Below are 26,678 nucleotides of genomic sequence, written 5' to 3'. Positions count from 1 at the left end.
TAACTCGGGAAAGGGAAAACGGTTTGCGGGGGGACAGACAAATCTCAGGACACACGACTCGATGTCTGTGGAAGCAGGTGAGGGGCACACGGGAGTCATGACATGTTCTACTTTTACGTATGTCTGAAATGTTTTCTAAGTTTTTAAAAATTACCCAAAATATCTTAAATGCCCTCTCCCACCACCCTCCCCTCCAAAACAAAAACAAAAACCCATAGCCTGAACCCCCCATCTTCCTGAAGCCGACTGTCCACCCATGGGCCAGATTCGGCCAGTGGAAGAGTTTGGGATCAAATGGTATTCCAAAACATTTGAATCTCTTGACAGTATTTTTTAAATGGCAAGATAAAGGCCGTATTTCCAGCAACTTTTGAAAACCGGGAAGATGTGCATCGCCACACGGCCCCAGGTTTCAGGAACCGAGCTGGCTGGCGGGCCTGCTCTCCGGCCACCCCAGGCCCCATGGCTCCCGGTCCCTTCACACCAAGCTGTCCCGGTCACCTCTGCCGCCTGTCGGCCCTCACGGGGGCCGGAGTCTGCACGCAGCCCCTGCATCCCAGACCCTCGAGATGAGAATACAGCAGTCCCTCCTCGCTCATTCCAACCCTGCCTGAGCACCTATGATGCTCCAAGCTGGCGCTTATGGGGGGAAAGTGCATGAGACGGGAGCTGAGCGCCAAGTGAGAGAGCAGATCTGTCGATCTGAAAGGACTCAGATACGCCATCGGAGGAGCTCAGGGGCATCAGGCGGATCTGCAGACGTGCGCTAGGGTGCATCCGGACACCGTCTACCACCGGCAGGACGGTCAACCGGTACAACCACGTTGGGAGTGCCGTCGGGCAAGATCCACCAAAGCAGAACGCACACACACCCCACATCCTGCTAACCCCCTTCCTGGGTATTGCCTGAAAGAAATGAGAACACATGGCCACACAAAGCCGTGCACACAAATGTTCCTAGAGCTTTATTCCTGGGGGCCCCGAACTGGGAACGACCCGAAGGTGAACCAGCACGCGCAGGGTGGTATACTAACCCAGCCGTGAGAAGGAAGAGCCAATGTCGAGCGGAAGTAGCCAGCCTGCGGGAGTGCCCGCTGTGTGATGCCATCCTGATCAAGGACAAACCCCGCTGAAACCAATCTACGCTGTAAGAACTCAGGGTAGTGCTTACCCCTGGGGCAGGTAGTGACTAGGGGGGAGCACAGGGGATTCTGGGCACTGCTCTTTCTTGATCTGGGTATGTTCAGCTGTGAAGAATCTGTAAGCCCAATAGTCGTAGGCTAATGTCAATGGGGATGGCAGCATTTTCTGGGGGCCAGGCCACGTGCTAAATGTTTGGCGCACACGCAGAGCATGTTGCTGCTCACCCAAAGCCCACCTCTATCCCATCCCTCAACTAAGAGAAACCTGACTTGCTTCCAGTATTGGGTAGAAAGCCCTAAATTTCCTCCTTCAGGCTTTGAATGATGTATGGGATGGTGTGATGTCTGGCGCTATGGCAGCCATCATGACACCATGAGGACAAGACTAAGAAAGCACCCACACACTGACCCAGTGCCCTGACATTACTGAACTGCTGAACAAATCTGGAAACACCTACCATCTCCAGTCTCTTATGAAGCACGATAACAAACATCCGTATTGTACCAGCCACTTGGAAGCAGGTTTTTATGTTGCTTGTAGCCCAAAACATCCCATCTGAAGCAATGTTTTCTTTCATTTAAACCTGACAATTAGTCTGTGAGGCAGGTACCATTATTTGTTCTGTTTTATAGATGAGGAAACTGAGGCACAATGAGATTTTAAACCACTTACTTGCCCAAGGGTACAAACCCCGCAGAGGCAGAGGGTCACAAACCCCAGTCTGCCCCAAATCCTGTGCTCTAACCACCCTATCTTCTGTCTCAGGACAGGCTCTCCACAGGTATGGAAGAGTAAGGATCACAGATGAGTGGGGAGACCCCTGTCCCCAGGCGGATCAAGCCCAATCCTACCCTCCACCCCTCAAATCAGGGCCTCACCTGGACCCCCTAATTCCACCGCCGCGATGAAATCCGGCAGTCCACCTGTCCACACTCTTTCTGGCAGGCACAGACCACCCTAGGGCCCCACTTTTCCACGTGCGTCAGGCAGAGAATAAGCAGCCCTTCGATTCCCTCACTCCACTCCCAATAACAAAGCGGGGTGTTTTCAAGCAAGGAAGGGTCCAGCGAACTGCAGCCCCCAGGCCAATTCTGTCCTGATGCCTGCTTCCATTCATCCCAGAAGCTAACAACAGTTTTACTTTTCTTTTTTTTTAAGATTTTTTTATTCATGAGAGAGAAAGAGAGAGCATGAGCGGGGGGAGGGGCAGAGGCAGAAGGAGAAGCAGACTCCCTGCTGAGCAGGGAGCCCGATGGGGGTGCTCAATCCCAGGACTCTGAGATCATGACCCAAACCGAAGTCAGATACCCAACCGACGGAGCCCCCCAGGTGCACCTGCTTTTGCATTTCTTAATGTTGGGGGGAAAAGAATACAGGAAGAATGCTATTTCATGACACGTGAAAGTTCCATAAAATTCACATTTCAGTGCCTGTAAAGAACGCCGTCGCGCACACAGCCTCACGCTCCCGTGGGTGTATCCTCTGCACTCCAGCGGCTGACACAGGACCTGTCTGGCCTGCAGAGCCCAACATATTTACTATGTGTCCCTTTCCAGACAAAGTCCACTGGCCCCTGTCCTCGCCACCCCGGGCCCCCGCTCGGCCGCAGGGTGTCCTCTCCTTCCTCCCCGGCGGCCGTGCAGACAGCCGGGAGGGACCCAGGACCTGCTCTGAAGAAGGCACCTCGTTGTCAACGAGCCACCAGAACTATTACTAAATGAGCCTTCCTTCGCTCGCCTTGGCCCCCGTTCAAGAATGCGCCAGGGAGCCTGCCAAGGCCTCATGAAATGGGGCAACCGTGGTTTGAGCTCGTAGGAATCAGGAGCTCAGGGTTGCCTCCTTCAAAGGCTCGCTCTTTTGCAAGAGACTCAGCTTGTTGTAATCTGACCACAGCGCCGAACCCAACGCCCCCTCAGGTGAAACCCCATCATGATTTTTTTTAAATAGCATAAAATGTACCATCTTCACTGTTTTTACGTGCACACTTCAGTGGCATCGGGCAAATTCACGTTGTTGTGCGACCGGGCTCACCATCCACCTCCAGAACTTTCTCATCTGCCCAAACGGAGACTCTGTCCCCAGGAAACCCCAGCGCCCCGGCCCCCTCCCCCGGCCCCTGGCGCCCCCATCCCGCGTCCTGTCTCTGTGACCAGGACTCCTCTGGCTGTCTCGCGGGAGTGGAATCCTGCGGTGCGGGTGCTCTCGTGGCCGGCTGCTCTCCTCACTCAGCACCGTGTCTTCTGAGCTCCTCCACGGGGGTGCAGGGGGCAGAACAGCCTTGTCTCGAAGCTGATTCACATTCCAGTGGATGGAGGGGCTCACTTTCCCCGCTCCTCTGTCCGTGGACCCCTGAGTGGCTGGAGTCACACGGCTACGAATACTGGTGTGCAGATAATCTGCTCGTGTCCCAGCTTTCACTTTTTGGGGGCATATGCCCAGAAGGAGAATTGCTGTGTCATATGGTAATTCTGCATTTAATTTTCCCAGGAATCTGTGCCCGGTTTTCCGCGGAAGCCACACCATGCCACATCCCCACCAACAGTGCACAAGGGCTCCAGTTTCTCCATACCCTTGCCCACGCTGGCGATTTTCCAGTTTTGGGTAGTAGCCATCCTGACGGGTGTGCGGTGGGATCGCCGTGGTTTTCATTTGCATTCATTTGTGCATCTTTTCCGGAGAAATCTCTATTAAGTCCTTGGCCTGTTTTTTTTTTTTTTGCTGAGTTGTCCTACCAGGAATTTAAGGCCAGGTTTAAGGCCACATTGTCCATCTGTTCTTGATCGCCCCCCTTACCTAGTCTTTTTGTCTTGGAAGACAGCCTCACACCCCTCAAACAGAAGTCTGAGAGCTGTCCTTGATCTCCTTCCCTCACACCCCAAGAACAGTCCATTGGCACAACCCAGTGACTCTCCCTGCAGAAGAAATCTCAAATCCATTCCTGTCTTCCAAAGGCGTCCCGACGAACTGATACCAAATCTAAACCCCTCACCACGTCCTCTAGGGCCCCAGCCTGCCTCTCCCCCTCCCCAGCCCCACTGGCCTGCTTCCACCTCCACCACTTGGTAAGCAACTTCCTGTCTCCGGGCCTTTGCACCTGCTGTGCCCTCTGCCCGGCGAGCTGCTCCCATGCCTGACTCCTCCTCAGAAAGGCCCGCCCAACCACCCCACCAGACCCTGAGGTCAACTCACCCGCCTTGCTCCCTTCAGACGCCGTTTGTGAGCGTCTCTATTTGCTTGTGCACGGGCCGTCCCTCCTGCTACGATGTCAGTAGCTGAGAGTGGATCCCGGTCACTTTGTCCACACGGCAGCCCCACACTGCTCAGGGCCCAGCACACAGTAGGTGCTCAGCAAACGTGCCAAAGGAATGAGCAACCTTCCCGATCACTCAGGAGCCCAGCACCCCTCCTTCTCACAGCACATGGCCTCCTTCTGCTCCCCCCCACCCACCCTGTCTGCATCACTCCCTCAGCTGGTTCACAGCAGGGCTGCCCAGAGCCGATTCTCCACCCGCCTGTCCCATCCATCCACGGGGACTGAAATCCCCTGAGCCCTTCGGAGTGGCTAAGGAGGCAGCTGATGATGAATGCAAAGCGTCCCCCCTGGCTGGAGGCGGGGGCCCCCTGCTAGTGCTGCTTCTACCCACCTTGCAGTCACCTGGAGCCTGCCCAGCCTCCCACGCAGCCGGTCCACTAGACCACAGGTGTGAGAGCTCCCGAAAAGTCAGAGATGCTGCAGAAATGCAAGGCTGCTTGTTAGTACGTCCAAACCCATGAAGAGGGTTCGAGAAGCCCCTTCCGACACTGTCCCCCAGGGTTGAAGGATATCTCAAACCTCAGCTGGACTCTGTCCCAGCCCCCGGCCTTCCTTCCCTCCCCGCCAAGGACACAGGTCGCCATGACTGCGGACAGCTCCCCCACACTAACCCCCCCTCGCTGCCACAAGGGAGCCTGGAGGTCAGCGACGTCAGTCCTTGCGTCTTGTGGGAGAGGATGGTGAGGGCCAGGCTGCCCACCAAGGACAGCCTCCCCGCCCCGTGTCCCCCGCTACAGCCCCTCCTTGCCACCTCCCCGGGCCATGCTGGTCTGCCACCCTCCTGTTCCAGGTGCCCAGGACACGCCCTGCCTCGCCACCCCCACTGTCACCATCCCCAGGCTCTCGCCAGGAGTGGGCAGTGTCCAAAGCACCGTGCTCACCCAGTCCTCGGCCGTGTGGATGCTCACAGCACCTCACCTGACAGATGGGGAAACTGGGGCAGGATGCTTGCGGTAGGCTTAAGGCTTTCAGCGCCGTCAGAACCCCCAGGGGCTCCCGATGGCCCAGATTTCCTCTAAGAACTCTTTCATCACCCAGGACCCTGGACGGCCTCTGTGAACAAACTCTGAATTTACTCCAGAAACAGACTGGAAATTGATGGCGACAGGGCCGGCCTGTCGCAGCCAACACACAGCTGAGTATGCAGGGCGGGGCCTGCTCACACCCCATTTACCAACCTGTGTGTCCCTCGCAGCAACATCTGCGTGGCCAGGGCTAGGACTGTCCCCATTTTACAGATGAGGAAGCCAAGGCCAGGACAAGTGTTACTTGCCCACAGCCACACAGCTGGAGAGCATCGTCCTGCTGAGATGAGCAGACCTCAGCTCACCGAAGAACAGACCCCAACGAACTGTGTCATGAACTCCTAGAAATCTAGATTTCCATATAAATCTGCCCATCTTTAAATGCTGGCTACCAATTTACTTAAATAAATTTTTTTTTTAAAGATTTTATTTATTTATTTGACAGAGAGAGACACAGCGAGAGAGGGAACACAAGCAGGGGGAGTGAGAGAGGGAGAAGCAGGCTTCCCGTGGAGTAGGGAGCCCGATGTGGGGCTCAATCCCAGGACCCTGGGATCACGACCTGAGCCAAAGGCAGACGCCTAACGACTGAGCCACCCAGGCGCCCCACTTAAATAAATTTTTTAATTGCTGTGTGGGGCTACACAAAACACCCCTCCAACCAGATCTGGGCTACATCCCTGGGAACAAAAGTGAAGAGCACAGGTATTGGTCCGGGCTGCCCTTTGGCCACCAGCTGTGTGACCTCTGGCAGTCTCTTGACCCCTCTGAGCCTCTGTGCCTCCACTTGGAAAACACGCATAATCGCACCATGGGGGCACTGTGAGGATCTGATAAGCTGTTCCCCGCGCGGCTTGGTGCCTGGCATACAGCAAGCACTCAGTCATTGCTCACTGCTGTTGTCAGCATCATCCTTCCTGTAGGGAGAGGAACGGTGCCCCCCCCAAAAGACAGGTCTACCTGGAACCTTAAAGTGACCTTATTTGGAAGAAAGGTCTCCGCCGATCCAGTTAAGGATCTTAAAATGAGATTATCCTGGATCACGCGGGTGGGCCCCAAATCCAATGGCGAGTGTCCTTATAGCAGAAGAGAAGATTCAAAGAAGGGTCGTGTGGAAAGGAAGGCAAAGATTGGAGGGATGTGGCCTCCCGCCAAGGGCCACCTGGAACCACCAGAAGAGCAAGGCTTCCCCAGAGCCTCTGCAGGGAGCGCGGCCCTGCCAACACCTTGATTCCAGACTTCTGGTCTCCAGAGCTGTGACAGGCTGGATTTCCACTGCTTTGAACTGCCAAGTCTGTGACGATTTGCTACGGCAGCCCCAGGCACCCAAGAAAGTTCCGGAAGACACAGAGGTGTTTCCAGCAAGAAGCCTTTTCTACCATGGATCCCAACCGGTGGCTTCCTGGGTCACGTCCGCAAGGCTCTGGCAGGAACTAGGGAACCACAGTTCTGCCTTCGCAACGTTCTGTTTCCCAAGCCCATAGGGTGGAGGGAAGGCCTCCGGCCGGGCCCCTCCGAGGTGACATACGTGCCAGAGCAGGGATCTCCAAGATCCACCCCCAGGTGCCAAACCCAAGGCGGAGAATGGGCATGCGCCGTGTGTGCCTGGGAAGGAAGCATGTACTGGTCCCTGTGGACACACACACTGTTTTCAGGAAGGGACTAGTAAACCAAGTCACCAGGCAGCCCCCCTGGAGCCGGGACCCATCGTCAGGGTAGGGAGCGGTGACTTTTCATGCTGTGCCTTCTTCTGAGCTTCTACTAGTTTTTTGCATGCTTTCAATTTTCAAAAATCATGCCCTTGTTTTTCCTTCTTTATCTCATTTCTGATGTCAGCAGGGGCTTTCTGGGCATGCGCTGGCCCTGCGAGCACGTCCAGTCCCACTGTCATGAGAAACAGGACCAGCTGAGGCCGTGTGAGCTGAGGAAACCAGCCCCACTGCACAGGTCCAGGGTGGCTTCCAGAAGAAAACCGAGTTGCCAGACAACCCAAGAACTTGGAGCTGGATCTGAACCTGGAAATCTGCAGGTCCGAGGATCGGGCACACACCAAGTTAGAGTGGGTTGAATAGTGTCCCCCAGAATTCCTGTCCAGCTGGGACCTCGGAATGTGACCCTATTTGGAAACAGCATCTTTGTAGAGGGAATCAAGTTATGGATCTGGAGATGAGTTAATCCTAAATCCAGTGACAGATGTCCATATAAGAAGAGGGGAGGACACAGAGACACACAGAGGGGATGGCCACGTGAGAACAGAGACCCTGGGAAATTAGTACACGCATACCCAGTTGCACCCCATTATTAGCAGGCGGGGACGCCCAAGCCGCTTTGGGACAGCAGGAAGGGGACGGGGGGGGCGGGGGTCAGTCACATTCTCTCCCAGTCCTGGACACACGCTGGCCTCCTGCTCTGAGCGCTCTCCGGAGAGCCTCACGTCCTCTGCCACTCCAGGCTTCGGTGACCTCCGCCATCGGGAGCCTGAGACTTCTGATTAAACCAAGCCCGAGGCCTGGAGTCTACCCCCACTTTGTGTGACCCCCAACAGGCCCCTCAAACTCTGAGCCTGGGACCCTGCACCCCCACTGACATACAAAAGAAAAATGGCTCAAACTCAGAAATGCACATCAAAACCGCACCCATCGCCACCAGCGAGGCTCGGGAAGGCCTGAAGGTCTCGGGCGCCGGCGTGGATACGGGAGCAATGGTTAGTGAGGAGGCTCCCTGCACGCCACGACCCAGCCCTCCACCCCCGGCACGTCCCGACCAAGTCCCCGAGAACTGGAAGGTGGGGGGCCGGAGCCCACAGTACGGACAAGCAGCGACGCGGGCAGGCCTGGAGGAGCGGCGCACGACTCCGGAAAAGGAGACCCGAGTCCTGAGCCCGGAGCCAGGGGGAGCCGTCCCCACGGTGACCCAACGCGAGGCGCGCCTGGGGGCCGCCGGGCCGCACCCCGCCCAAAGCAGCTGACACCTCGAGTCTGCGGGGCGAGTGCGCTTGTCCCCGTTTACTGGAGCCTCACAAAGCCCAGAGACGGGAGGAACTTGCCGTGAGTCACACAGCGAGCGGGACGCAGAGCCAGGAGCGGGGAGCCGGCGCCTCCTGCCTGGATCCAGAACCTCCGTTCCGGGTGCAGAGTCCCAGCGCGACGCGGGATCGTACGCGTGTGCCCACGCGTGCCCACACTCTTGCACACGCACTTGTGCGCACAGGCCCACAGAGGCACGCGGACACCCACGCTCTCCACAGCTCTACCCACAGTGGACACCTGCCACAAGGCGATGGACCTCGAAAACGGTGCCGAGGGGAAGCCTCCAGACACGAGAAGACACAGACCGTAAGACCCCGTGCGTGCGAAGCGTCTCGAGAGGCAAGTGCACAGACACGGAAAGCAGACCGCCAGGCAGCGGGCGCCGGGGGGCTGGAAGGCCGGGGGGGGAGTGGCTGCTAAGGGGGAGCAGGTTTCGCTGTGGGGCCACGGGACTGTCCCAGCAGCCCACGGAAGCAGTGGCAGCACGACACTGTGAAGGCACGAAAGGCCACTGAACTGATCACTTTAAAATGACTAATTGTACATTATGTGCATTTCATCTCCATCAATTATTGCATAAAAAACTTAATGAGAGGCGTGAGCGCTGGTGCAACCACTCTGGGAATGAGGCTGACACGTCCGGGCAGAGCCGGAGATGCACATACGGGGACCAGCAGCCCTACCCTGGCTGTGGGCCCCCGGGGAACGCGGGCGTGTACACCCCCAGCCATCGTGAACGGGAGACACCCAGACGGCCTCATGGAATACTGCACAATCGTGAAAACCGGGTGTGGCTTCTTGCAACCCCAAGGCCGGATCTCACAAACATAATGAGAAGCGAAAACAGACCAGAGAATATCTACGTGGGTCCCGGTCCGTCTGGGCTGAGCTGCCGGAACAAAGTACCACAGAGTGGCTTAGTCCCAGCAAACATTTATTTCTTACAGTGGGTGCCAGAGTGGTCGGGGGAGAGCCCTCCTTCTGCTGGCAGGCTTCTCAGTGTGCCCTCGATGGGCACCCCCTGGGGTCTCTTTTATTCTTTTATTTTTTTAAAGATTTTATTTATTTATTTGACAGAGAGATTGACAGCAAGAGAGGGAACACAAGCAGGGGGGAGTGGGAGAGGGAGAAGCAGGCTTCCCGCGGAGCAAGGAGCCCGATGCGGGGCTCGATCCCAGGACCCTGGGACCATGACCTGAGCCGAAGGCAGACGCTTAATGACTGAGCCACCCAGGCATCCCTGGGGTCTCTTTTATAAGGGACACTAATCCCACTAAACCCTTCTCACGTGTCCTCAACCTGAAAGTCCCAGTCCAAAGCCTCATCTAGATATCAACATCGGGTACGAGCAAGGCCCCAGCCTGGAGCCTGTGAGATCGAAAATGTTACAGGCTTCTGGAATACCACAGTGGGACCGACCCAGGTTTGACACTCCCTTCCCAAAAGGAGAAACAAGGGAGAACAGGTCCAAGGGGAGCCCAAAACCCAATGGGGCAAACCACACTAAACCCCAGGGCTGGAAAATAATCCCCCCGATGGCCTCTGAATCATTCCTGGGGTCCTGCCCTTGTCTTGAAGAACAGCACACAGGTGGCCGAACGGTCCCACGGTCCATCCCATAAAATCTAGTATTTCTAGCCACCTTCCCTCAACTCCTTCCCTGTCCCTCCTCTTCGGTTCCAGCTTGCTGTCTTCCTACAGAGGTGAATGAAGTCTGGCTCACACCCACACGGATCCCTTTATCAAACGGTCATCAGCCACACCCTTGGCCTTCACTTCTGAACAGGCTTCCTCGTTGTCTCCACGGTGGATAGGCTGGGAGGTTTCCAATGTTTCAGTTCTGCCTCCCTCTGATGAACAGTCTGTAGGTCGCCTCTCTCCATTGGCATGTTACTATGAGCACAGGAAGAAGCCAAGCCACACCTTCCATCCTGGGCTCAGGTGTCCAATTTCATCACCTGCAAGCTCCACCTGCCATAAAACCCTGGATCGCAAACACAGTTCGGGCACGTTCTCTCAAGGATGGCCTCTCCTCCGGTTTCCAAGCAGGTCATGTCCGCAGGCCACCACACTCTGCTCCCGACCACCAGGGTGTTCTCTAAGAAGACGGGGGCTGTCACCAGCCTCCCTGTCCTCCTTCTGAGCCCTCGCCAGGATTTATTTTAATGGTCCACTCGGGGCAATGTGGGCTCCTTCCAGCTTGCACCCCACACTCTCCCAGCCTCTGCCCATGACCCAGGTGCAAAGCCGCTTCCCCAGGTGTAGGTGTGATTAAAGCAGCACCCCACTCCGGGGACCAATTCCTGTTCTAGTCCATCAGGGCTGTGAAATCAAAATGCCATCAATAAGATAAGGCGGCTTATAAACAATAGGCCTTTATTTCTCACTGTCTGGAGGCTGGAAGCCTGAGATCAAGGTGCCGGCAGGGTCAGGTGAGAGCTCTCTTCTGGGTCGTCGTAGGTTTTCTGCTGTGTCCTCACATGGCGAAAAGGGACTCTCTGGGGACTCTTTGAAAAGGGCACTCATGGGAGGGCGCCTGGGTGGCTCAGTCAGTTAAGCCTCCGAATCGTGATTTCAGCTCAGGTCATGATCTCAGGGTCGTGGGATAGAGCCCCATGACGGGCTCTGCACTCCACACAGTCTGCTTGTCTCTCTCTCTCTCGCAAATAAATAAATAAATAAAATAAAATCTTAAATAAATAAGAGGGCTCGAATGCTTTTATAAGGGCCCCACCCTCCTGACCCAGTCACCTCCCAAAGTCCCCGCCTCCTCATACCATCACCCTGGGCATTCAGTTTGCCAATAGATGAATTCTGGGAAAACGGACATTCAGACCACAGCAGTATGACTGCATCAGGGCATCGGGGACGCAGACGGGGGGACGCAACAGGAAGCCAAGCAAGCTGGGAACGAGCCTCGTCTCCTCTGCGGGGGCTTCTGCCTGCAGAAGCACGGGGTCCTGCTTTTCTTCTGGGGGGCGATCACACAGGTGTTCGCGTGAGGTCTCTACTTCACCGCCGTGTCTTAGGCACTTCCCTTGAAGCGCATCCTATTTCATCCCAGAGAGAAATTAAAGACTCCCGAGTTGCAACAAGGAAGCAGGAAGCTGCAGTGGGTGGAATCCGGGAAGCCTGGGAACAGGCGGTTGAAGAGAGTCCCGGGGCTGGAGAGTCACTGGCTGCTGCCAAGGGATTCCGGCTGCAGTGGGCTTGGCGCCGAGGAGGGCCAGCATGACCTCCACAGCCGACCCAGAGGCCAGAAGGGGCCAGGCTGATGCTGCAGGACTCAGAGGGATGGGCGGGAGGCCCCAGAACAGAGGGGAGCCCCCACCCGCCGCTTGGGTGTCCCAGGGCCGCCCCCCCACCTCGGCTCTCCAGCCCAGAGGAGGAGGCGGGTGTCTGGCCCAGCCTAGCCCACAGGCAGTCATGCTTTGGCGGGGAAGGGAAGGGAGAATGCAGCCCCGCAGAGACGGCTGGAAGGATCCTCGGGCCTTGGTTGGCACCTCACATGAGGGTGAGGAATCAAGAGTGAGAACAGGATGCAGGCGGAGGAAGGATCAGGAGGAAGGATCAAGAAGGGCAAGGCCGGAAGGAATCACTGGCTCTTGCAGTCCCGGGGTGGGGGGGGGTGTGTAAACCCTCCCTGGGGTCCCGGCCTGCCGCAGGTGGGGCTGCCAAGCTGGGGGGAGTCCAGACTACCCACTCCAATTGAGCCACAAGAGCTCTACTCCCAACCGATTCACACAAGGAGGCTTTTGTGTAGGGATCTGTTAGAAGAAAATGTGCACTCACGAGGAAACAATGGGACAGATCCAAATCAAGGGGCAGCCTGCCAAGAAAACTGGCCCAGTCCCCTCGCAAACAGTCAGTGCCGCTGGGCAGAGGGCTCCCACCAGTCCCCCACACGGTTCTGGCAATTTCTCCAAACTAAAATTTTTCAAACTAGAAACCTCAGGTGGGAAAAGAACGCAGGGGTTGCTGCCCAGTTGTTTTATGGAGCCGAATGGTCCCTTGTGGGAAAGGCTGGGACATCCACACGGTGGAGCTTTCCCAGGCCTTCGGACAGACTAGTGAGAGCCACCCAGGTGAGCCGGGAAGACTTAGAGAAGAGAGCGACAATGCAGTGAGAACAGCAAGACGCAGGAAAGGGGGCCCAGTACGGTCCCACTTGGGGGAAACTGAGGCAGGCCAATCCTTCTATCTGCACGTGTCCATAAGGCTAAGACAATGGCAAGAGCAAACACTTACATGACACTTGCTGAGCTGTTATCCTAAGTGGTTTACGTGTGCCAACTCCTCCATGTTTTAAGAGCCCTAGAGAGGACATTCCATTTTACAGAGCAAGGAGTAAGGCAAAGAGTGGTTAAGTCACCGGCCCAAAGGCACACAGCTGGCAAGTGGCAGAGTCAGCATCTGAACCCGGACCGTCTGGCTCTAAAGCCCATGCTCTTGGGTCCACCTAATCTCCTGGATACCAAAACCCTGGCCAAGGGCTGGAGAGAACCCTGGGGATTCGAGAACTCACGACTGATCTTGACGGCGACATGCTGCACCCCCTCATTCAGTACGACCTTCCAGCGCCCGACATCCCACTGTGCCCCATGCCTGTCTCCCAGATGGAAGGCGACCATGTAGGCACTCAGGGCACTCCGTCAGGGATGTTCCCAGGGGCCCCAAAGGCCTGGCTCTCTAGGCAGGCCCCTTCCACACACACCTCCGCACTGTCCTAGCTTAAAAAGGAAATGTCCCAAGGTCTGGGGCAAGACCCAGCAAGCTGGGAGTCATTCCTCCAGGGACTCAGCACACTCCTGTGTGCTGAGCCACATTGCAGAATACACCTGCTGGCTCTAAGGATTCCAGATCAGTTCTCCCCTCGGTACCTGGGCAGACTGTGATGAAGGCCACAGGGTCTCCAGCTCGTCCCTCCCTCCCTCCCTCCCCTCCCTTCCAGCACATACCCAGGGGAGCCTCCCACCGGGGGCAGACAAAGCCTGAACTCTGGCACACTCCAGCTCTGACATCTTTCCCAGTTTATTAAAAAACACCTCCTCCCAATCCTGCCGCCAGGAGATGGGGCAGACAGGGACAGAGGACACTAGTTAACGACTTGCTCTTGCAACTGTTCAGCCTCTTCCAAGCCCTGCTCCCCCGGCCCATCTGGCCTCCAACCGGCACCCCACTTTCTCTACTCACCTGGGACAATCTGCCCTTCCAGCACTCACTGCTAATTTGCTCTGGGGCCTCATGTAAATCCCTGCTCCCTCTGGGTTTTGTTTTCCCCAAAGGAAAAATTTAAAAAGGGACTGAGGAAAACCCAAGTTCCAGATCTAACAATCTGAGAGATTGTGAAACCTTCCCTGATAAAAACAATTAGCTCAGGGGCGCCTGGGTGGCTCAGTCGTTAAGCGTCTGCCTTCGGCTCAGGTCACGATCCCAGGGTCCTGGGATCGAGCCCCGCATCGGGCTCCTTGCTCCGCGGGAAGCCTGCTTCTCCCTCTCCCATTCCCCCTGCTTGTGTTCCCTCTCTCGCTGTGCCTCTCTCTGTCAAATAAATAAATAAAATCTTTAAAAAACAAACAAACAAACAAAAAAACAATTAGCTCAAAGTTACCACCTCCTCAAGAGATCTTCGATGAAGCCAAACAAAATAATCTCTAATATTGGAATTGCCAGAGTCACTGAGGCAATGAGATGAAGAGAGGAAGCTCTTCTGGGGCAAAGGGCCCTTCAACCATTTTTGCTGCCTGTCACCTTTTCCTCTTTCTGCTAACACCCTCATTCCCCCTACCCCCTACCCCATCTCCTTCTCATTTAGGGCACCACCCCACCCACCTAACTGCCTGTGGTTTGGGAAAAAGGAAACTCCTTCCCCAGCTCCAGGGATGGGCATGTGATCCAAGCCTGACCAATCACAGCAGTCCATTTCTCAAGCCGCGGTGATTGGCTCAGGGAGGAACATGTAACACAAGCCCAGCCAATCAGAGCCAACGAACATTCACAGCACAACTTTTCCCAGCCACTAGGAGAATTCTCCAATTACCCTTAAAGGTCCCTCCACAAGGTTCCCTTTGGAGACCTCTGGGGAACTTCAAAGCAACCAGTCTCTCCCCCACATAGTGCAGATGACCATTTGTTTTCTGAGCCCCAGACAGAGATACCAGTGAGTGGTATGGAAGTATACATACCCAAAAAAATGAATCTTTAATTCTAGGATTGCATTCAGGACCCACAGGAAGAAGAGCAGGGCCACGAGAAATCCTCCCCCCCAGCCACCACCACCACTCTCCAGGCTGATGGGGACCCAGGCGACAGGTGGTTCACTGGGTGCAGGTGCAGGGAAATGATTTTACATGGGTGAGTCACCTCCACAACCCTTACAGAGTAAAACCATCAGCAGAATGGACCGCAGTCTCCCCCACCAGCCTCACTAAGTCTCTGCTGGTGGAGACGAGATGGCACATAAGCGACTCCACTTTAATGCTGAACCTCGGCCTAAATGCAGCAGGAAGGGAAACACACCCCTCCCCCAGGCAAGCGGCCTGCCAGCTGGGGCCCCATACCCGCTGTGAGGATCCCTGCTCCCTCCATGAGGCAGAAGGAAGGGACTCCAGACCAGCCTCCATGCCTCCCCTGGGCCCCCGGCCAGGACAGGCGCTGTTTCTTTACCCACGACTTACAGACGGCCCTGATGACATCTTTGTAAGTCATGTCGGGATGGCAAAGGGGTCCATCAAAAGACATCAACGCCTAGCTGGGGGACACACCCGGTCCCTGGGAGGGAGTAACATGGGGTGGTTATAACACAGATGGGGTAGACAGTGGGAGTGGGGTTCAGGGGGAGGGTTGGTGGTCAGGGGGTATCTTCTTCAAGAGGTCACATTAGAACTAAAACATAAAAGAGGAACCAAGCATAAGAGCCAGAGGGGGAAAAGCCTTCTGCGGAGCAGGAACAGCACATGCAAAGGCCCTGGGGTGGGAAAGAACACCGGTGCACTGCAGGAAAAGGAAGGCCTGTGGGGCTGGAACAGGGTAAGAGCTCTGAGAATGGAAGCAGGCAGGGGCCCGTGAAGAAGGGACTTACAGGCTGTGGGGGCAGGCAGGCTTCCTACCTCATGCAAGAAGTTTTTCATCAGGGCAGTGAAATGATCCAACTTGCATTTTCTGAAGAGCATTCCGGCTGCGGCAGAGAGAACTGACAGAAAGAAGGGTGGCAGGAGGGTGCAGGAACACAGAGCATGGTGAGGAAGCTGGAAGGAGGTCCGCGATGGGGGCCTACGCAGGGGAGGGAAGACAGTCCCTCGTCCCTGCACAGGACCACAACCTGTCACTAGTCACAAACCTCCCCATGAAGCCACCCTTGTCTTCTAAACATCCATTCAATAAATATTTGAGAACTCACGATTATGTGCTAGGCATCACTCCAGGTGCTTGGGACACAGCAACAAACAAAACCAAGGTCCCTGCCCTCATGGGCCCCACATCCTCACAGGGAGAAAGAGACAACAAACAATAAACACGATGCACAGGCGTATTACGTAGTATCTCACAGGGTGATGGGGCTCCCGAAGAAACAGCAGGGTAAGGAGGGGTCGGAGCCCAGGGGGAATGGGGAGGGGGCTGGCAAATTCAAACAAGGGAGGTCAGGGCAGGCCTCCAAGAGCACCTGAGATCTGAATCAAGCCCTAAAGAAGCGGGGAGAGCATGTCACGCACACCAGGGGAGAGCTGCAGGCAGAGGGAAGAGCTAAGCTGGAGTGTGCCGGCATGTCTCAGGAACAGCCAGAAGGCTGGTGTGCAAGGTCAAGGTGAAGGGGAGGGCAGACAGGGGTGAGGGGCAGATGCTGCAAGCCTCCAGAGCCACACAGGATGCAATTTTGACTCTGAGGAGGGGCTGGGGCAGGCCCACTGCGGGGGTTTTGAACAAAGGAGGATGGTGATCTGACCGCAAATGTCACAGGTTCCCTTTGGCTGCTGCGTGGAGAAAACCCAGCCAGGGAGCCAAGGTGGACGCAGGGAGGCCCTCAGGAAGCCAGGTAAGAGCTGGTGGCCCCGTGGACCCGGGTGGTAGCCATAGGTGTGGCAGGAAGCGGTAGGATTCTGGATATACTGTGAAGAGGGAGCCATAAACATCCTGATGGTCCAGTGTGGGAAGTTGAGAGAGAGACGAGAACCAAGGCTGGGTCCAAGCCTTTCCACCTGGGCAGCCAGAGGCCAGAGACAGGAATACGGCCAGAGGGAACGGGGTCCGGGGGTGGCGAGAGGAGTGGGGCATGGGCCAGGGTCGTGCAAGCAGCCTTCCACTACCCCAACTGAGATACGGAGCTGGCCCCTGGACGCCGGAGGCTGGAATTCAGGAGAAAGGTCTGGGCCTGGGACATCAATTTGGGAGTAGCCGGGACAAAGATGCCGCTTACTGCTAGACGCTGGCTGAGCTCACCCAGGGAATGCGTGACCCAGAAAGGATGTCCAAGGCCTGAGCCCCGGGACTCGCCAACAGGCAAGGGGTCAGGGAAATAAGGAGGCACCAAGACAGGAGACAAAGAGCAGGCAGCCAGGGAGGTAGGAGGAAAACCAAGAGAACAGACATTTAAAGTGTCTCAAGAGTCTTTCTAGGAGCTTCCAGAAAAGGTGGAAGGAACTTCACCCAAAATGCCAGGAAGCAAACAAGGGTCAGGCCACTCCCGTTCCTTCCCCATCCCCAGCATGAGGCTGTCGGTGAACAGGAAGACACGGTGCGGTGGGGGGAGGGAGAAGGAGGCACGAAACCGACAGCCAGGGCCTCGGGCCCCCAGGGTCCTGGACCTCTGGGTTCTGGGAAGTTCTGGGCAGACCAAGCAGCTTCAAATCAGGATCAGAATCACCCCGGATGCCCTGAGATCGCAGCTGCTGAGCACTATAAAGCTCCAGAGCCAAGAATGGACTGTTTTGTGTTGTTTTGTGTCTCTTTGCATTTCTGCTCCTGCCAGTCACTCCCAGGGCCAGTGGAGGCCAAGGTCACTTTTGACAAGGGGGAGGGAAATGAGGTACATAAAAGAACGTCTCCTTTTGTTTTGTTTTTTTATTTTTGGCCGAGGCGCACAATCGAATTCTCTGCACAGTAAACGTGTTTATGGGGCCGAGGTTACTAGATCTTTCTTCGTGGAGAAGGGCAGGGGCCATCGCTCCTCCACCGAGTCCTCTGGCTCTCAGCTGGCGAACCAGGAGTCTGTCTGCATCACCTCGTGGCGGAAACCGGCCCTGGGGGGTGTGGGGTGGCTGATGAGCCGGGGACCTCTCTGCTGCCGACCAAGGACACGGGATCACCCTTCTGGGCGCCAGCGACCAGCACGGCCCGCAGATGACGAAGGAGCACACGGGCCTGTGTCGGGTCCCCGCTGCGGCCAGGCTGTGCCCACGGGAAACTTCACCGAGTGTTTGACACCAGCGCGTGACTTACTTCTGTGTCATTTGCTGCTAGAGGAAGGCCGGCACAAGGTGATTCCAGGTAATTGAGCTTAACCGAGTTCGAGCTAATCAAGTGGAATCACTGAGCGGCGGCGCGGCAAGTATTAGTCATTCCAGGAGGGGACCGGGGACGCTTCATGGAACGGGAAGGGCCGGGCACACGGAATACACCCCTGGTGCCAGGCCAGCAAAGGCCAGATGGTGACGGGGCACATCGTGTACACACGCACCCGACACGCACGGGCACGCGCTAGCATGGGTGCACACGCATGCCCACAGACGTGACCACGCACACCGTGTGTGCCCACACGTGGGCACACATCACTTGCGCGTGTGAGCGCACACGTAGACACACGCGTGCCAACACACGAGGACCACACGTACCATGCCACGTGCCGGCGCATGCCCACGTGGATGCCAACCCAGGGGCCCCGAGCCCCGTTAACACACATCGGCGCGCGTGCCGACGTGAGTTCGCGGGTCGCCAGTGGCGTGTGCACCGTCGGCACACACGTGCACGCATCAACATTCGCGTGTGCACACACGCACCCTGGTGAAACCAGAGGAAAACAAACGCGACTCAGGGACACTAAAAATGGCCCGTGGTTTCCAGCTGTCACCACGGAGTGAGAGGAAGCAGCCTCCCGGGCACAGGGGGGACTAGGAGGCTCTCCCGCGGGAAAGAGGAAGCAAAACAACGCAGGGCGGGCGCGCACCTGCGATCCCAAACCCCCCAAGGACCGAGCGCCCGGCGCCCGCCACCCACCACCCACCACCCACCACCCGCCGGCGCTGATCACTTCCACAGCCCGGCCCCGCGCGGCCAGATGCAGGAGGCCTGCGGGAGAAACCCCCCCCCCCCCCGCTGTCCGGGGCTCAGGAGAGGTCACGCTGTGACCCCGGGGCTCCCCAGAGCTTCGGGAGCGGGGCTGGCCAAGCTGACCCCGCGGGAGAGGCAAGGGCCCACCCCGGAGGCTGCTAAGACTACAGGCTGGAGAGAGGCCGCCCTTCCCCGCTTCCCTCGGCATCTATGATTCTAGAACACACACACACACCCGGGTCGGCCGGATGGCCCTGGAAGGGACGTATCCAGGAGGCGCTCTGGACCAGCAGTTTGGGGGAGGTGATTATGAAGAGAAAGGCCTGTGGCTGGTCATGCAGGGAAAGCAGAAGGGGAGGTCACCCCAAACAGAGAATACAGGAGGGGCCTGCCCTGCTGCCAAATATTAACCCGAGCCACTCAGAAACACAGAGAGCAAGGAGGGCAGGGCGGCAGGCTCTCTGGATGGAAATCCTGGTCCTGCCATGGCAGCTATGTGATGTGGGGCAAGTGACTTCAAGGCACTGCGCTTTGGTTCCCTGGGTAAAAGGGAGGCAACAGGAGCTATTTGGATGCTAAATGATATGACTTAATACGTGTAAAACACTTAGAATGGTGTCTGGCCAATAAGAAGTGCTCATTAACGTTTATCTGTCATCAACCCCCACCTTTTAACTGATGGGCCAAGGAGATTTGCCCCCGGCACAAAGCCACCCAGGGGTAGGGCAGGACATTCCTGAGGCTCTCTGGGTGGCTCTCGAAGGGAGGGGTTGGGAGGAGGAGAGGGAGCAAAATAGAGTCTGAGTCCGAGTCTTATTGGGGGAGAGAGGATAAGGAAACAGCCCGACCTCAAAACCCTGACCACCTGTCTGTTCCGACATCCGACCACAAATGCAAGCACCGTTCTGGCCCTTGGGGACACTGTAGTGAGAGGGACAATGCAGCCCCTGCCCCAGCAGACGTCCAGGCTCAGGAGGGAGAAAGAGGCCGCACAAATAAACATATAACCTGACGGAGACTACTTTTAGGGACATGACGGGCAAGCTACACAGATATCTGGGGGTGAGCCTTCCAGACAGAGGGGAATGCAAGCCAGAGACTCTGTGGTAGGACCAGGCTAGGCAGGCTCAAGGACATCAGGAGATAGTGTGGCAGGTAAGCAGGGAGGCCAAAAGACAGTGAGGTAAGAGAGGGAAGGAGGGCCAGATTGTGGGGGCCTTCAGGCCACTGAAAGGACCTTGATATTCACTCAACAGTAACATAGGGAACCTCGAAGGGTTGTCAGCTGAGGGGGCACATGATCTGATGAGTGTTTTATCAGGATCCCTCTGGCTGTCTATGGAGACCAGAGTGAGACTACTGCACAAGTCCAAGCAGTAGATGGAGAAGGCTGTCATGATGCTGAGAAGGGGTTGAAATCCGGATATGCTTTGAAGATAAAGCCGATAGAATTTGCTGATAGACCATATCAAGGATGACCCAAGATCTTCACCTCTATACTTGGGGGAGCAAATCGAGGTGTCATTTATTGAGATGGAAACACAAGTTAGGGAAGACTTCAGCAGCTGAAAAAATTAGTGGATAAAGCAACTGAGGCTGGGGCACCTAGGTGGCTCAGTTGGTTGGGCGTCTGCCTTCGGCTCGGGTCATGATCTCGGGGTCCTGGGATCGAGCCCCACGTCGGGCTCCCTGCTCGGTGGGAAGCCTGCTTCTCCCTGTCCTACTCCCCCCGCTTGTGTTCCCTCTCTTGCTGTCTCTCTCTCTGTGTCAAATAAAGAAAAAAAAAAAAAAAAAAAGCAACTGAGGCTGATTCCAACCAGAAAACCAACTTAGAGACAGCAGAAGGGACTCAGCTCCCCTCCTGGATGTGGAGGAGGCTTAGAGGCCCATCAACCTATGGTGGCCCAGCAGACGAGCCCCTTCCCTGTGGCCCAGCTGCAGCAAGGGGCCCCTCCTACCGCTGGGCCTTCCCTGTTGGACCAGAGACACCTGGTAACTTGGAAATGTACCACCAGGGACCTGGACCGAGCATTCCTTATCCATTCAAACATAGAGGGCCATGCATGCCAGGCTCGGTTCTAGACAGTAGATACAAGAGTCCCCATTCTCCTGGCGTTCTCTTCCAGGATATTTTCTCACACACACACATACACACACACACACACACACCAGGAAGGTTACCTGGGGCAAATTACTCTCCAAAGCCTCTGTCTCCCTAACAGTTGATGACGGTAATGAGAAGTGTCACAGAATTCTCCCAGGACTAAACAAGATGGCATTCACAAAGATGCTCTGACACTGCCTGGCCCATGGTAATTCACGATTGCACTCCTTAGCGCATCCGGGCTGCGGCCTCTTGTCCACTCCTTCCTACTGAGGGAAAGTAGAGGGAATGAGTCTCACTTCTTTCCCTGGGCCTCTCCCAGCAACCTCAGTCCAGGGTTCCTCCACTGCGCACCTCCCACGGCTGGTGCGTCTAATGCAACTGGCCATTCTCTGGGGAGAGCTATGGATTCGTTACTAATTTTTAATTAAACACCTAACACATGAATATTCTCTTTGCTTAAAAAAAAAAGTAGGGGCGCCTGGGTGGCTCAGTCGGTGAAGCGTCTGCCTTCAGCTCAGGTCATGATCCCCGGGTCCTGGGGTCCTGGGATAGAACGATCGAGTCCTGCGCCAGGCTCCCTGCTCAGCGGGGAGCCTGCTTCTCCTTCTCCCTCAGCTGCTCCCCCTGCTTGTGCTCTGTCTCTCTCGCAAATAAATAAATAAATAAATACAAAAAAAAAGAAGCAGTATTACAGTTAAAGTATGTTTCCCTCGGCCAAAGCCCGATCCTCGCCCTTTCCCTGAGAGTGAGCACTCTGTCAGTCCAACATGTAGCCTCCCCCCACCTTTTCTGATTTTATGTGCACTAATAGTCACCCATTGAAAATACAGGTTATTGTTTTGTGACCTGAGCTTTTTTCCACTGACTTCTATATTTTGCCAACTATCTGTGCTAAAACATACACATTGAGTCCCTTCTTTCTAACTTTTGCCTAGAAATCCATTGGATGAAGGGCTCCCACTTTATTTCCTATGCCCCTACTGCCGCATAGACCCCGACTCAGGATTGTGGCTTGACCCACCACTGCCTCAAGCTGTGTAAAACCCCCAGCAAGGGGCGCCTGGGTGGCTCAGTCGTTGGGCGTCTGCCTTCGGCTCAGGTCATGATCCCGGGGTTCTGGGATCGGGCCCCGCGTTGGGCTCCCTGCTCGGCAGGAAGCCTACTTCTCCCTCTCCCACTCCCCCTGCTTGTGTTCCTTCTTTCGCTGTGTCTCTCTCTGTCAAATAAATAAATAAAATCTTTTTTTTTCTAAGATTTTATTTATTCATTCATGAGAGATGGAGAGAGAGAGAGGCAGAGGCGGAGGGAGAAGCCAGCTCCCCGCGGAGCAGGGAGCCCAATGCGGGACTCGATCCCAGGACGCTGGGATCACGACCTGAGCCGAAGGCAGACACTCAACCAACTGAGCCACCCAGGCGTCCCATAAATAAAATCTTAAAAAAAAAAAAAAAACCAGCAAGCTGCGGACCTTTGCTATGCCTCAGTTTCCTTACTTGTAAGAGGGAACAAAAGCACCACCTCAACCTATTTCTCAAGGCTGTGGTCAGAGTCACACAAGAAACGAGGCATGTCCAAAGTATTTGCACACACATGTAATCAATCGCCTTTGTACTTTATAATCTTGCTGGTAGGCAAACTACATCTGACCCGTCTCAGGGCTGAAGAAACCCTGCCTCAGAGGTGAAGTGAGTGGCGTGAGGTCCCCACCTAGCAAAGGGCAGAGCCAGCTCTGCAGCCCTGGGCTCCGGAAGCTGACATGGGTTTCAAAATGCATCACATCCCTACTGAACCCCCTCAGCAGCCTGAGAAATGTAAATCAAACCCATCAGATTAACAACAACAACAACAAAATGCTCATAATAAAGCATAATCTCCAACGATGGCAGACAAGTGGGGGAAGTGGGACTTTCATACTCTTGGCAGAGGTATAAATGCCAGAGCTTTTCAGAGAGGCAATTTGGCGGTAACTGTCAAAATTCAAACTAAACATGCTTTGTGGTCTAGAGATTTCTGTTCTGGAAATCTACCCTGCACGAGTATTCATAACATGTACGCGGAGAGGTATGTATGTACCAGGACACTCACAGTTCGCTTGCTTGAGACAGAGAAAATTACCAGTCAGTAGAGAAACCGGGAAATAATTAAGGGGATAGCCATTTAAAGGAATACCAGGCAGCAGTGGGGAAAAAAAAAATCTATTTATCTGTTGTGACATGGAAACATTTTCAAGAGCTATCTGTGAATTGAAAAGCAAACTGCAGGGTGCCTGGGTGGCTCAGTTGGTTGAGCGACTGCCTTCGGCTCAGGTCATGATCCCGGAGTCCTGGGATCGAGTCCCGCATCGGGCTCCCTGCTCGGCGGGGGGTCTGCTTCTCCCTCTGCCCCTCCCCCCTCTCATGCTCTCGCTATCTCATTCTCTCTCTCAAATGGATAAATAAAATCTTTAAAAAAAAAAAAAGAAAAGCAAACTGCAGAATATTTATACGCAGTATAGTTCAGTATATGCAAAAAATATGTAGTAATGTGTATAAATACGTGCTCATGATGTATGCACCGATAAAGGTCTAGAAAGATAAATACATCCCAACAATGGTGGTATTATCTGAGGAAGGGAATAAAATGGAGGGAAATTTTTTCCCTCCGTTTGAATTTTTTTTTTTTTTTGCAAGCAAGAATTCATGTCTTTTATAGGCAGACTCTTTAGTTAACCAAAAAGCATAAAAAAATAGAAAGCAAAGCACAAGGCTTCCCATTCAAGTTGCACATGGACACGTGCCACCAAAGAAAACACCGGCAGGCAGTCCCTCCCTCTCTTTGCATCCCACCCACTTGGTCCCCTGAACACAGGCATTCTTCTTCCAAGGGAAGGGACTGGGCCAGGGCTCAGCCTGGGCTGCCCAAGAAGTGGCTGTTGTGGGCTGGGCTTGCCTTCCTGCCTTCACACCACTAGGACCCAAACCAATCATCTTTGGGAGATTCATAGAGGATGCTGGGTGGCTCTTGCTCAACTTTAAGCCTGGAAATTCTAGCTCCAGGACAACTGAGGATGATAGCACTCTCCTCTCTGGAAGCCCAGAGTTAAAATGGGGAATTAGGAGGTGCCCACGCATGAACCGATATGCACGGAACTGACCAACATCCCCAGAAAGAAATCACCCTGGGGGCACCTGGGTGGCTCAGCCAGTTAAGCGTCTGCCTTTGGCTCAGGTCATGATCCGTAGGTCCTGGGATCAAGCCCCGCATCGGGCTCCCTGCTCAGCGAGAGAGTCTGCTTCTCCTCCTTCCTTAGCCCCGCTTGTGCTCTCTCTCTCTCTCTCTCTTGCTCTCTCTCTCTCTCAAATAAATAAATAAAATCTTAAAAAAAAAAAAAAAAAAGAAACCACTCTGAAATTGGTCCAAGAATGATGGGGCTGAGATTCTTCAACTACAAACCCTACCCACCCTCACACCTCCAAAGCAAGAGGCTCTTTGCACAGGGTCATGACGGCTCCCCATGTTTATACCACTTGGATGACAGTGTCTGCAGGAGGTACACCTCACAGAAACCACGACATCGTAGGCTCTCACTGAGATAGAGCTCTCACAGCTCTTCTGAAAAGTGTAACCCCTTGGCCACCGTGGGAGAGAAGAAAGCAGTTCGAAGGCTCTGAGGTGACCCCACACAAGTTTTTCCTGCCATCCTCAGAGGCCAAAAAAAAAAAAACCACCAAGAAGAACTCAGGGCTCAGGGTCACCATCAGCCAGAACCTCCTTGGAATCAGACTACAGGACTTAATGGGACAAGATTTGAAAACAAACAAAAAGACACAGTGTGGCCAATATAACTCCCAGAGACCTTGAGAAAAGCCAGCCGTTGCACCGTGTTTAAAGACAGCCAGGTCCCAAGAAGGGGCAGCGAGAGGTGTAAGCAGATTGTAGCCTTCATTCCTCCAGTGATTCATTCATTCCCAGGCATCCTGTCCCGGGCCCGGGGCACAGACATGAAACGTGGACAAGTCCCATTCTTAAGAAACCCACCTAAAGAAGCAGGCTAAGGGGAAAAGAGAAGTCAACGGGCAAGTGACATTATCCCCATCTTTATCAGTGCTTGCTTAGTGTCTGGGCAAGGCAAGCCTCAGTCTCCCCTCCCCACACTGCTGGTGCCGTCTCTGGCTTCGAAGCTCTGAAAGGGTGTGACCCTCTGCAGTGTCCCCAACCTTCCTTAACTCCAGCTCATTTAAGCAGGCTGTCCAGACACCCAGGGCAGAGTCTGATGGTCTGAGGCCAGCTAATTTGTCTCCACGGTTGAAAGGGCAACTATGCGTAACGTTACGATCAGAGGAAAGCCCTCTGCTTGCGCAGCCTTGGGCTCGTGCCTGCCTGTGTGAATCTAAGGAGAAAGCGGCTTATCATTTCCAATCTGCATCAGGAAGGCAGTGTTGCGGGGAGGACGGAGCCCTGGGCCTCGGAGAAGGGCCTTCTACGGGGAGATTCTCGACAGCAGAGTGCTCTGCTGAGCACCCTCCTACGGAGGCCCGGGCACCCATGTGAGTCTCACAGAAGCACTTGAATGGAAGGTTCCTGTCGTCCTGGGCTCACAGGAAACAGGCAAAGTGCAGCCCTAATTTCAGTAGATACGGCCGCAGGCGGCGGCAGTCAAGAGGCGCGAGAGGAGCACCCTAACGTGCTCATCCTCGGCGCCACACTCCTGACGGTGAGGCCCCTCATTCAGGCCTCCCCAACCCGGGGCCTGCCCCTCCAGGACAGCCCTTAGATGCCCCCTTCGCCCCCAGCCTCGGCCTGCGGCGGCGGCCGCCGCCCCTCGCGATGCGCTCTGGGCTCCCGGCGCTCCGGGGCCCGGACCCAGGGCGCCGACCCCGGCTCCGGCCGGCCCGCCCGCCCGCCCGCCGGCTGCGCGCCCTCCTCGGCGCCCTGCGCCCTCCAGCCGCGACCGCGCGCGGCCCCGGCCGGCGCCCCTCACCCACCTTGAGGACCTGCTGCTTGATGAGCGTGGGCACCACCACGATCATGACGGCTCCCAGCACGGCGCACAGCAGCCCAGTGAAGCCCAGCGCGGCGGCCGCCCGGCGCGCTCTGGAGCGGCTGCCCATGTCTGCGCGCCCTGGCTCCCGCCCGGCGCTCCCGCGGCTCCGCGCCTGGGGGGGACGGGGACCGGGACACAGGCGACACAGGCGGCGACTCTGGGGACGCGGGCCGCAGCGGCACGGCGGGGCCCGGACCGCGGCGCACGGAGGAGCGGCCGGGCAGGTGGCCGGCGGTTTTATGCGCCATCGCCGGCGCGGCCGGACCGCCCCCGGGACGCCCGGGGCACCGGGATTCGGGCGGGGGCCCACGGGCGGGGGCGGGGGGCGGGGGCTGCGCCGGCCGGGGCGGGGTTGGGGCGGGCCCGGGGCGGGCCCGGGGCGGGGCGCGGATCGGACGGTCCGGAGGACACGCCCCGCGGGGGTGGTCTCGGCCCCGCGCCCTCGCTTCCGCTTCCGCGGGAGGCGGCGCGGGGAGCTTCGCGCACCGAGTGCGGTGGGGTCGGTGGGGCTCCCCCTGCCTCCTCTTCCCCGCTCCCCGCTTCTCCCTTTCCCTGCTCCTCCGCCCATCACCTGCTCCCTCCCCTCTTCCGTCTCCCCCTCCTCCCGCAGCCCCCCGACCCTCCTGCTCCCCCTCCTCCTCTCCGCCCCTCCTCCTCTCCCACTTCCTGTGTCATGCCCAGCGTCATGGTCACGCTTAGTAGGAGTTTCCCAACTCGTCAGAAACACCAGAGCCTCCATCCCCACCGCGGGGACCTCATTGCCATCCCCCAAGTC

At 56.1% G+C, this 26,678-nt stretch overlaps 1 protein-coding gene across 4 annotated transcripts in view; it reads right to left on the bottom strand.

Moving 5' to 3' along the window:
- SCARB1 (scavenger receptor class B member 1) overlaps positions 1-26,169 on the bottom strand; it is a 74,757-nt gene extending 48,588 nt beyond the window's left edge. For 3 of the 4 annotated variants that reach the window (XR_004681380.1, XM_035016839.1, XM_035016840.1), the window contains exon 1: positions 25,845-26,062. Coding sequence is in view for 3 of the 4 variants with exons in the window: in XM_035016839.1 (XP_034872730.1) it covers positions 25,845-25,970 (126 nt within the window). In the remaining variant the exon portion in view is untranslated. Of the gene's footprint in view, positions 1-25,844 lie in introns of all 4 variants that reach the window. The other variant, XM_035016841.1, reaches the window with a different exon arrangement.
- Positions 26,170-26,678: the final 509 nt, after the last annotated feature.

Source organism: Mirounga leonina, unplaced genomic scaffold (assembly GCF_011800145.1).
Source record: "Mirounga leonina isolate KUSES-001 unplaced genomic scaffold, KU_Mleo_1.0 Mir_171, whole genome shotgun sequence".
Taxonomy (NCBI): Eukaryota; Metazoa; Chordata; class Mammalia; order Carnivora; family Phocidae; genus Mirounga; species Mirounga leonina.
Note: the sequence above shows the minus strand (reverse complement) of the source record. Positions and strands in the feature narration are given on the sequence as shown.